Here is a 12455-nt window from a genome sequence, read left to right on the forward strand (position 1 = left end):
TCTCCTGATCCAAGAATAAATTCCCATGAGAGATTAACAAAAAAAAAAAAAAAAGAAAGAAAGAAAGAAAAGAAAAAGCATTATATTACTGCAGTTCTTTTTGTTTTGTTTTGAGATGGAGTCTCACTCTGTCATCCAGGTTGAGCAGTGGCACGATCTCGGCTCACTGTAACCTCTGTCTTCTGGGTTCAAGTGATTCTCCTGCCTCAGCCTCCCAAGTAGCTGGGATTACAGGCACCCACCACCACACCCAGCTAATTTTTGTATTTTTTAGTAGAGATGGGGTTTCACCATGTTGGCCAGGCTGGTCACAAACTCCTGACCTCAAGTGATCCACCCACCATGGCCAAAGTGCTGGGATTATAGGCTCAAGCCACTCTGCTAGGCCTATTTTTATAGTTTTAATGCCCATTATTTTCATATGTTTAAAGGCTTTTTCTAAGATTCCTATTTAAAAAGTGGGTGGGCTGTAGAGCTTCTATAGAGTTTTCCTCAATCCTCTTCAAATGCTTCCCTTCTGACTCAAGGGCAATCTCTCAAATAGGCTCTACCTGAGCATAGTTTCGGATGGTTTCATGATCTTCATTTGCTGAAAACACACAGTGGTTGGTCATCTTGGTCTTGTCACCATCATCTATGCGTGTTCCTCCAGGGGCTGAAAAGAGAAAGGTAATTATAGTTAGGATAATACTGAAATTGAGAACAGCATTTATAGAACAGATCAATTCTGGCAAATGAAAGAAAATAATGAAAGTAGATGTAAAATCTAAGAGTCACATAAAATGTCAAAGAATGACACACATAGATGTACACATGTTGCTGTATATTTTTTCCTTTTCTTTGAGATGGAGTCTTGCTCTGTCATCCAGGCTGGAGTGCAGTGGCACAATCTTGGCTCACTGCAACCTCCACCTCCCGGGTTCAAGCAATTCTCCTGCCTCAGCCTCCTGAGTAGCTGGGATTACAGGCATGCACCACCATGCCCAACTAATTTTTATAGTATTAGTAGATACGGGATTTCACCATGTTGGTCAGGCTGGTTTCGAACTCCTGACCTTGTGATCCGCCCACCTCAGCCTCCCAAAGCGCTGGGATTACAGGCTTAAGCCACTGTACTTGGCCTTGTATACTTCATGTTTCCAATATAATATAAATTAGTTGTTTCATTTCGTGCTCCCACCATAGTGTACTTCATTTTAGTTCCACATCCTCAACTTCACTACATTCTATCACTATAAGTCTGGTTCTTTCCAAAGTATATTCTTAATCATGGAAGCAAAGAACAACCTTTATTCAGTAAATTTAATTTCATTATTCTCAATGCAACTCCAGATACTTCCCACTCCAGGACATAGTTGTTTCTTCAGGCTTGCTAACATTTTGCAAGTATTTTGTGGATACTCTACCTAGATATCACCAACTACAGAACGGACCAGACCTGACTCATAGATCTTTTTGCTTTCTACTTGAGTAGCTATTACAATTGCTTCCTCCTTCGCTAACCCAGTTATCCATGACTGGTTGAATAGCATGGACTCTGATGCTCGCTATTTGAATTTAATCACCCAGCAGCTATGTTGGCTAGAAGAAATTATTTTATTCTCTCTCATTTTTTTTCCCCATGGACTCAATAGATTAGATGCCTTTTTCTTCAATTAACTTTCCATATTCAAAGGGTCCTCCTACAAGTTTCAGTGGTAGCCATTAGAAGCATTAGTTGATTAGAAGAGCAGAATGACAACATTAGGAATTTCTGTTTTCTAATTTAGGTAGAAGATTTCTAATTTCTGTTTGTAATTAAGGTAGAAGGTTTGAGCAGTTAGCTTAATATCTTTCATATACACAACAAATGTTTGTAGTGTATATACTTACACCAGCTACTGTGCTAGGCACCGAGGATACAATAATGGTCAAAGCTGAAAAGACAAACACTCTCTACTCATTAGCCACTCCCTTTATTTGTTTGTGTATTAGTGTATAATCACCTTGATTTAACTTGTGATTTCAGATCTCTGGATTAAAAGGGCCACCCACAGTCACCTTTTTTAGCAGACATAGGCAAATGAGAATTCAATTGAGTTATACTTTCCTTAGCTTATCATCCCCTCTATGGGCTTCAGACTTCAGCATACGGTTTAGTAAGTAAATTAGTTTTTGGAGAAGTCAGCCCCTTTAGGAGTCTATTTTCACTCAATTAATTTATGCATGAGATTTAATTAGCCCTTTTAAATGAATATAACCATCTGGAACTGTTGCGGGAAGACAGGGAACCCGAATGGAGGGACCGGCTGAAGCCACGGCAGAAGAACATAAATTGTGAAGATTTCATGGACATTTGTTAGTTCCCCAAATTAATACTTTTAAAATTTCTTATGCCTGTCTTTACTGCAGTCTCTGAACATAAATTGTGAAGATTTCATGGAAATTTATCACTTCCCCAATCAATACTCTTATAATTTCCCATGCCTGTCTTTATTTTAATCTCTTAATCCTGTCATCTTCGTAAGCTGAGGATGTATGTCGCCTCAGGACCCTGTGATGATTGCGTTATCTGCACAAATTGTTTGTGAAGCATGTGTGTTTGAACAATATGAAATCTGGGCACCTTGAAAAGAACAGGACAACAGTGATTTTCAGGAAACAAGAGAGATAACCATAAAGTCAGACTGCCTGCAGGGCCGGGCAGAACAGAGTCATATTTCTCTTCTTTCAGAAAGCGAATAGGAGAAATATTGCTGAATTCTTTTCTCAGCAAGGAATAACCCTGGGAAAATGAATGCATTCCCAGGGGAAGGTCTCTAAAATGGCCGCTCTGGGAGTGTCTGTCTTATGCAGTTGTAGATAAGGGATGAAATAAGCCCTGGTCTCCTGCAGTGCCACCAGGCTTGTTAGGATTGGGAAATTCCAGCCTGGCGAAATTCTAGTCAGACTGGTTGTCTGCTCTCGAACCCTGTTTCCTGTTAAGATGTTTATCAATGACAATGTGTGCCCAGCAGGACATGGGCCTTCATCAGTAATTCTAAGTTCGCCCTGGCCTTGTGATCTTGCTCTGTCCCCATTTGCCTTGTGATATTTTATTGCCTTTGAAGCATGTGATCTCTGTGATCCACATCCTATTTGTACACTCCCTCCCCTTTGAAAATCGCTAATAAAAACTTGCTGGTTTTGCGGCTCAGGCCAACATGTGATGTCACTCCCAGAGACTCAGCTGTAAAATTTCTTCCTTTTGTACTCTTTCTCTTTATTTCTCAGACCAGCCAACACTTAGGGAAAATAGAAAAGAACCTACGTTGAAATATTGGGGGCTGGTTCCCCTGATATGGAACAAACTTAGATAATAATCTTCTAAAACCTCTGGGCTAATTATTGCTATTGCTTTTGATAGAAATTACAAAACTGAAGTTTGATATCGAAACTACAGACTTTTGAGAGGTATGTTTTTAAAGTTACATTGTTTAATGAAATAAAACACTTATTATATATTAATAATATTGCTACAGCTTGCATTAAAATTTTTGCTGATATTAGGACCAAGTATTATTTGCCATTTCTAATGTTTTTGGAGTGCCTGCTGTTTTTCTCAAGGTAGAAGTAAACTTAATATATTTATTGTATTTACTATACACAAGGTAATATTGAAAGACCAAGATAGCTGCTGTTTTAAGAATAATGGGGCTGGGCATGGTGGCCCATGCTTGTAATCTCAGCACTTTGGGACAGATCACCTGAGGTCAGGAGTTTGAGACCAGCCTAGTCAACATGGTGGAAACCCCGTCTCTACTAAAAATACAAAATTAGCTGGACATGCTGACACATGCCTGTAATCCCTGCTACTCAAGAGAATTGCCTGATCCCAGGAGGCAGAAGTTGCAGTGAGCCAACTCTCCAGCCTGGACAACATCAAAAAAAACAAAAACAAAAACAAAAGAACAATGGAAGAAGATAAATTGTGAGTGTCAAGAAAATTTCTACATAATAATTAAACAAAGTGTTTATATAAGAAGAATGCACCTAGCAGGCTTCAGTCCTTACATTACGTGTCCAGACTCAGCAGACATCTGGTGTTGTACAGCTTATGCTAAGCAAGTCATACCAAACATTTGGCCCTATGTTCTTCTTGAATGTAGAGACATGGAGTGAATAAGTGAAATCTGGGCTGCACTAACCAATGGAAATTGCTTAAAACCCTTCACCAAACCTTTCACTTAGGCATTGATAGCACCCATCAGATGGCCAAATTATTATTTACTGGACCAGGCCTTTTCAAAACTATCAAGCAGATAGTCAGGGCCTGTGAAGTGTACCAAAGAAATAATTCTCTGCACTGCGGTCCATACATCTCAATCCCTGTATCTTTAACCTCCTTGTTAATTCTGTCTCTTCCAGAATCGAAGCTGTAAAACTACAAATGGTTCTTAAATACAAATGGAGCCCCAGATGCAGTCCATGACTAAGATCTACCAAGAACCCCTGGACCGGCCTGCTAGCTCATGTTCTGATGTTAATGACATAGAAGGCACCCCTCCCAAGGAAATCTCAACTGCACAACACCTACTATACCCCAGTTCAGCAGGAAGTAGTTAGAGCAGTCGTCGGCCAACCTCCCCATTAGCACTTGGGTTTTCCTGTTGAGAGTGGGGACTGAGAGACAGGACTAGCTGGATTTCCTAGGCCGACTAAGAATCCCTAAGCCTAGCTGGGAAGGTGACCACATCCACCTTTAAACACAGGGCTTGCAAATTTAGCTCACACCCGACCAATCAGGTAGTAGAGAGCTCAGTAAAATGCTAATTAGGCAAAAACAGGAGATAAAGAAATAGCCAATCATCTATCGCCTGAGAGCACAGTAGAAGGGACAATGATTGGGATATAAACCCAGGCATTCGAGCCAGCAACGGCTACCCTCTTTGGGTCCCCTCCCTTTGTATGAGAGCTCTGTTTTCACTCTATTAAATCTTGTAACTGCAAAAAAAAAAAAAGAAAGAAATCTGGGCTGCAGATATAAATCTGCTGATCATGGTAAATGAAATTTTAAGAAACTCAATACAAAGTACACAGATAATTTTATATGGGGAGGTGGTTAACGACGGAAGCCAGGAGTAATGTAAGAAGTGGCATCCAGAGAGTCAGGAGGAGGTCTAAGTGGTCTCGTGTAAGGGAAGAAAATAAAAGAGTTCAAGAATGACAAAAGGGCCAACAGTGCTGCCTGGAGGTCACTCAGTCTGAAAAGGGTCCATATAAGCGACTACTACAATCACGTGACTTTGACAAGAACCAAAACTCGCTGAAAATCACTCTGATAAAAATATATCATAATTAATGAAATACTAAAAGTCAATAATATGTTAGGAAATATTCAACTCCACTATTAAAGTTTTAAAATGAAAATACTTATCACTTACCTAATTTCAGATATCTAGAAAACTGATGAAATTAGGTAGCTAACATTGTTAAAGGTGTATGTAAATAGGAACTCATAATTTTTGATAAAATATTAAACATAATGTTCCTTTTGAAGACTTTTTCTCTCTCAGCTAGGTAAATGGAGATAAATATAGATAAAAATGTCTCCATCTTTTATTTAATCCATTAATCCGTTGCTAAGTAGATAAAGATGTAATCAGGTAAAAGCACAAAGATAGGTGCATACAGACACTCATAACTGTTGTTTATAATAGCAACAACTGCAAACAGCCTAAATATTCTTTTTTTTTCTTTTCCCGAGAGTTTCACTCTTGTCGCCTAGGTTGGAATGCAATGGAGCGATCTAGGCTCACTGCAGCCTCCGACTCCCAGGTTCAAGGAATTCTCCTGCCTCAGCCTCCTGAGTAGCTGGGATTATAGGCACCCACCACCATATCCAGCTAATTTTGTATTTTTAGTAGAGACGGGGCTTCTCCACATTGGTCAGGCTAGTCTTGAACTCCAGAACTCAGGTGATCTGCCCACCTCAGCCTCCCAAAGTGCTGGAATTACAAGCGTGAGCCACCACCCCGGCCTCTAAATATTCTTTAACATCCGTTTGGCTTTAATTCTTTTTAGAATCATCCAGTATAACACACATGGGTGTGCAAGGCAGCAACATATTGCTGAATAAATACAAATCAGCATGCATAATATCATATTTGCATAATATCATCCATTCTCCAAAGTTTATGAGGTAAAGATAGTTCCTTTTTTTTTTTTTTGAGACAGGGTCTCGCTCTGTCACCCAGGTTGGAGTGCAGTGGCTCGATCTCAGCTCACTGCAACCTCTGCCTCCTGGGTTCAAGTGATTCTCCTGCCTCAGCCTCTCTAGTAGCTGGGATTGTTATAGGCAGCCGCCACCACGTTCTGTCAATTTTTGTATTTTTTTTAATAGAGACAGGGTTTCACCATGTTGGCCAAGCTGGTCTCGAACTCCTGACCTCAGGTGATCCACCCGCCTCAGCCTCCCAAAGTGTTGGTATTACAGGCGTGAGCCACCACGCCTGGCTGCTAAAGAGATTTCTAGAAGGGAAATAACCAAAATGTTAACAATGATTATTTTCGGGTAATAGGATTTGAGTTCAATATAGGTAGCTGTTATACTTGAATTATCTACAGTCATAATGTAAGCTCTTCATAACAATAAGAACAACAAAACTAATTCATTATGTGGTGAAAACTAGCAATGCAGAATGACAGAAGGCCTAGAAGTCAATTGGGCCACGTACCAAACAGATTGCTTGAAATAAGAGCTCAGAGAAAAAGGAATTTATGGGCAGTTCCACCTCAAGATGGAGGAATGTATGCACATTCTTTTTCAAAGCCAAGGTAGGCTGGCTTAAGCAGTGTTTTCTCAAGGAAAGACAATGATGGCACTTTGGGCAAGGCAATCTTTCATGATGTTGCATGTTCTTTGCATAGCAGAGTAGACACATACCTGCCCTCCCCTCTCAAGTCTTTTTAACAACTGAAACACTTGCACACATTTGCAAACTAAAAATTCCCGGCCTAGGAAATTCGACCATCTCTAGTGATTTACAGCTACCACAGGAACTAACTATAAGAACTCAGATCTAAAAATGACTATGAGAGGAAAAATGGGTGGTTGTTATACTTAATAAATATTAGAATCATCTACTTAATAAACTTAAATAGTATTCTGAAGCCTTCTTTCCTGATGCCTCTGTTCTAAAAGGTATAGCTTTTATTTTGTTTTTACCTATCTTTAACAATTTCTAATCTTCTATCTTTAATTTTTCTACCTATACTTACAATTTAAATGATTTTTCAAAAACCAGGTTTAAACTATATTTCTTGTAAGCTTTATTTATGGATGAAATGTCATTAATTAAACCTTGGAAATTTATACACTAAGTTACAGTCTTTTGCAGAAATTACCCCTTTTATGGCCCCTCCAGAAACACTGACAGATTATGGACACATGAGAAAGGTGGCTTTTAGGAAAAGCAAAGCGGCCGACTTCATTGTAACGTTAACCAAAGTCCTCCGTCCTATGCCTCTATTAACCAATCATTACTTCACATCCGCATTAATACCATTCCAAATCATAAATCAGGTAAAAATTATAGGCTTCCATTTGTATTTCTATCCACTCTAATAAACATAAACTTATAAAGACTCTATCTTATAAGGAAATACCTCAATAGAATTAAAAATACATAAATATACTACAAGAAGCAATAATGCATGGTTTACCAAGCATACTGCCAGCCACCAGGATATCGAAGAGTGTGTCTGCATAGCGACGATAATCTAATCTTGAGCCTGTAGAGTCCAGAAATTTGGCTACAGCTTCAAGGTCATCACCAGCCTCATTAAGCCCCTGGACAAGTGTATCCCTGAAGACTGTGGGTTCGAATTTCTCTTTTTCATCTAAAATAAAACAATTCAAAATAACAGTCAAATAAATAAATAAATACTGAGAGTATAACAATCAAAACTTAAATTCTATTTTATCTAAGATAGGAAAAAACATCACAGAGCATCGCCAAAGAATGTAGGAGAATATACAAATATAAACAAACAAATAAAGATGGTGGAGGGGAATAAGAAGGGATGTCTCTTTTAAAATAAGTTACTGCAGGCCAAGTGTGCTAGCTCACGCCTGTAATCTCAGCACTTTGGGAGGCAAAGGTGGGTGGATCACCTGAGGTGAGGAATTCGAGACCAGCCTTGCCAAAACAATGAAACCCCGTCTCTATTAAAACTATAAAATATTAGCTGGGCATGGTGGCGGGTGCCTGTAATCCCAGTTACTTGGGAGGCTGAGGTAATCACTTGAACTCGGGAGGTGGAGGTTGCGGTGAGCAGAGATCATGCCATTGCACCCCAGCCTGGGGGACAAGAGTGAAACGTCGTCTCAAAAAAATAAAAATAAATAAAAAAGAATTTATTGCAGAGTATTTAAATATTTAATAGATGCAATGAGCCATATATGTATATCTACAGCTTCAGGACACATGTGCTAAACTTTTAGGTCTCATGATCTCTTGACACTTAAAATGTACATTTATAATTAGGATCCCAAACTTTGGAACTCTAATTCCAAAGTTTTGGATCCTAATCCAAAAACTCTTTGGAATCCTAATTCCCAAGCATTCCAAAGGGAGTTTTTGTTTATGGAGGTTCAATCTATGGATACTTATTTTAAGAAATTAAAACAAAACATCTTATGTATTTATTTAACAAAAAAATTAGTGAGAAGGATAGTATTGTTTTATACTCTTGCAAATCTCTTTAATGATCGTACATCTTTAAACTCTAGAAAACTCTTCTGTAAAATTATGAGAGAATGTGTGAAAGATGTGAATAATATATTGGTATCATTATAAAAATGGTTTTGATTTTGTGGGGCTTCAGAGGACTGACAGGGATATAGATATGATACAATTTTTTTTCCTTAGCAAAGTGGATAAGACAAATACAGAGCAATCACAAAGGCACACATGAAAAGCACAAATGAGCTGTCACAGTGAAATGGACACATGAACCTACAGAAGTAGTTTGGTGTGGTGACTGGAAGTTTGGGTTTGGAAGGAGTTTTGGTCTAGACTCTAGCAAAACTTTGTGGAAGGTCGACTTGGAGCCAGGTCTTGAACAAAGCAGGGATCATACACTGTTGATAAGAAGTGAAGATCACAAACTACATGTCAGATTTGGTGGAAAAAAATTAGTGGATTAAAGGTAAAGTGTCTGTAGTTCAACTCAAAGGACATCACCTTTTTTGCCTACACTCATGGAGAATAACTCTGGATGTGAGGAGAGAGGAGCAAAGGATAAACCCAAAACTTCAAAAGAAAAAATTGCATCATAGATATCTCTAGTGGTGAAAGATACTGCAACAGAAGTGGGAGGGAGGGAAGAGAATATTACAAAAATATTTCATAAATAAAGAGTTCTTAGAAATAAAAAATATGATAGAAAAAGTAAACAACTCAATGGAAGCATTAAGAGAAAGCTAAGATTATCTTTCAGAAACTAGAAAAAAGGTCAAAGACCTAGAAAATACTAGCAAAAAGAGTAGAAAAAGGGCAGACCTGTCAAATATAAAAAAAAAAAAAAAAAAAATACATCTAACAGAATGAGAAAACAAAGGAAAGGAACTTTTTTGAAAAATCTCAATAAACCTCATAGAAATGAAAGATTGTTTCCAAGTACATGGCTGTCTGGGAACCCAGCACAAAGATTGAAAGTAGATTCACACAAGGTACATTGATCACTGTGAGATTTCAGAATACTGGGAACAAAGCAATTATCTGAAGTTTCCCGGGCAAAAAAAAAAAAAAAAAAAAAAAGTGATATGTAAAAAGTATCAGGCAACTCAATTGCTCGACAGAAATACGAGACACAGAAGACATTTCTTCAGAGTTCTTAGGGAAAAGTATTTCCAGCCCAGAGTTCTTGTCAATGTTCAGCCAAAAGAAAAACATTTTTTTTTTTTTTTTGAGACAGAGTCTCACTCTGTCACCCAGGCTGGAGGGCAGTGGCGCAATCTTGGCTCACCGTAACCTCCACCTCCTGGGGTCATGTGATTTTCCTGCTTCAGTTTCCCAAGCGGCTGGGACTACAGGTACTAGATTTGTATCTTCAGTACAGACAGGATCTTGCCATGTTGCACAGGCTGGTCTCAAACTCTTGGCCTCAAAAGATCCACCGGCCTTGGTCTCCCAAAGTATTGGGGTTACAGGCATGAGCCACTGTGCCTGGCCCAGCCCAACTACTAATCAAGGGTAAGAGCAATATGAACATACATATACTGAAACACCCAAGGCCTCAAAAATAGATAATAACTGAAGAGTAAGTCATGAGACCCCAGGCAAGAGGGGAAAAGCAAGACAGGCAATAGTACTCTTGTGGATAATGGTGAAAGGACATTTAAAGCTTTTCCTTAAGTGTTTTGTATTAAGAGATTTATACAACAAAGGGAAAGGTTAGAGTTGTCTAATTTTAAGGCACAGAAAACTAAGCCCCACCCCACTCAAGAGATAATTACATTTATTAAATCGAGCGATAACAAAATAATGTTATTTTTTAAAAATGCAGTCATGTCATAGTTCAGCTGTGAATAGCATGTACAAAGTCACAAAAATATAAACCCTAAACATTGGTGTAGCTGAAACTATGATACAATGAAAGAATAGAGAAGGACAGGAAGTATGGGGGTGGGGAAAAGTGAGCAATGAAAGAGAGCGGAATCATCATTTTCCATAGTAGAAAACGTGTATTTAATATCTCCAACAGAAAAATCAACAACTAGCCATACTATGTGCATGCATAACTTTGACACAATTAAAAGCTACATTTTAAAACCATACAGCAACTGCCTAGTTTGTACTGCTTGTAAGTGGTCTAACAGAAGGGCTGGGTTGTAAGTGGTTAACCCTAGTCACATCAGCATGAGAACGAGAGAAGAATGGCATTCCCAGTACCAGTCAGAGTCACGCAGCGTGAGATACCATAAAGACACACATAAATTAACTGGGACAATATTCATCATGAACAAGAGATAAAAAGTCCTTTTGATGCTGTAAGCAAAACATTATGCAGTCAAGAACATGCAAATGGTGACTGCAGAAAAAATATAATTAGGGTCTTGTTGTGTAGAGGGGGAGGAAAACGGATAGGAATTCTAGAGGAATACATTAGGTGGAGCAGGAGGAGGGGATAACTGTGTTTCTACACAAAAGGAACCCACTGACAAGCACAGAAAACTTCACCTCCCACTCAGGGTCTAGCCAACAGGCAATTCTCCTTCCCTGTTGAAGAAAGATATTTTCTTTCCTATAATATGAGAATGGTAGAAGTAAAACAACTACATGCTGTTATATTAAGTCTTGTGACCAGTTTCCAAAATCAAATAAGGTCATTCCCACAAAGGCCCTACAACATGGTTGGATGTTGATTCAGGTGGTAGAACAGATTTTGATGATTTGAAAATTACAAATGGAGGTACTGGGAAATGTAAATGGATAAATGAGGAAAAACCCAGACTATGCCAAGAATCCAAGCAGAGGACTTTGTTTTCAATTTAAGACACAACTTGAAAACTTGTTTGTAAAAGGATCTTCATCCTCCCATTCCAAAAGAATTACCAGCAAAGAGAAAAAGGAAGATAGCATACTACAGCCAAGGATATTTCAACAGTGAGCAATAAGGGTGGTAGGTCAAAATGATTACTTACAGCTTGGGAATCTTAAAAACTTATGATGGACCGATACGACTAATAATTGTTTTGCAGGCTGAAAAAAGCTCCCAGCTGCTAAAACAAACTGCCCATCAAAAGGACTAGAAAATTCCTATATAAGAAAATGGAAAGAACACTAATGGAAACTTGAGAAACAAGACAACATTGGACCTAAAGAGTCTTTTTCATCTGAAAGGACAGTAAATGTAGTTTGTATTTTATTAGAGGACAGTCTAGCAGAAATACTAACAAAATTCGAATGAAAATATGCCATTGCTTCCTTAGATTTCCATTTGGCAGTTCAAGTCTCCCTTGAAGTGAGAAGGATATAATTAGGGGTCTCCAATTTAAACTGTGCTGGTGAATCATAATTGTGATACTCAAGAGTTAGTCATAATAACCCTGTACTGACACAGAGAAGAAATGGGCCTAATTCTGACACTCAAATATGCCTATACGTTAACTAACTTGCTTATTGTGGGAACTACAGTAACTAGTTAAAAACACATTAGTGAAGTAATATAACAGCAGAACCTATATCCCTTTCTGAATATCACTGAGATGTAGCAATGAATTTTAAAATCACATATTTTCTTTTTTTCCTGTAAAATCAAATGTATTTTCTAATTTTATATATATATACATATACTCATATTTGCACATATATTTCAAGATTTAAAGGTTTACTCATTTAGTTATTAACACCACTTACTATAAAGCTAAAAGTGATTTAAAACCAATATTACATGGCTGGGCACAGTGGCTCACCATGCCCAGCCTGTAA

The 12455-nt window shown here is 38.3% G+C and overlaps 1 protein-coding gene across 5 annotated transcripts in view; it reads right to left on the minus strand.

The window, feature by feature from the left end:
• Positions 1 to 12455, minus strand: part of BZW2 (basic leucine zipper and W2 domains 2) — a 59990-nt gene that overhangs the window by 24595 nt on the left and 22940 nt on the right. For all 5 annotated transcript variants that reach the window (NM_001194859.2, XM_001104484.5, XM_015133909.3 and 2 more), the window contains 2 exon segments: positions 552 to 655; positions 7684 to 7860. In NM_001194859.2, coding sequence (NP_001181788.1) covers positions 552 to 655; positions 7684 to 7860 — 281 coding nt within the window.

Source organism: Macaca mulatta, chromosome 3 (genome assembly GCF_049350105.2).
Source record: "Macaca mulatta isolate MMU2019108-1 chromosome 3, T2T-MMU8v2.0, whole genome shotgun sequence".
In the NCBI taxonomy this organism is placed as follows: Eukaryota; Metazoa; Chordata; class Mammalia; order Primates; family Cercopithecidae; genus Macaca; species Macaca mulatta.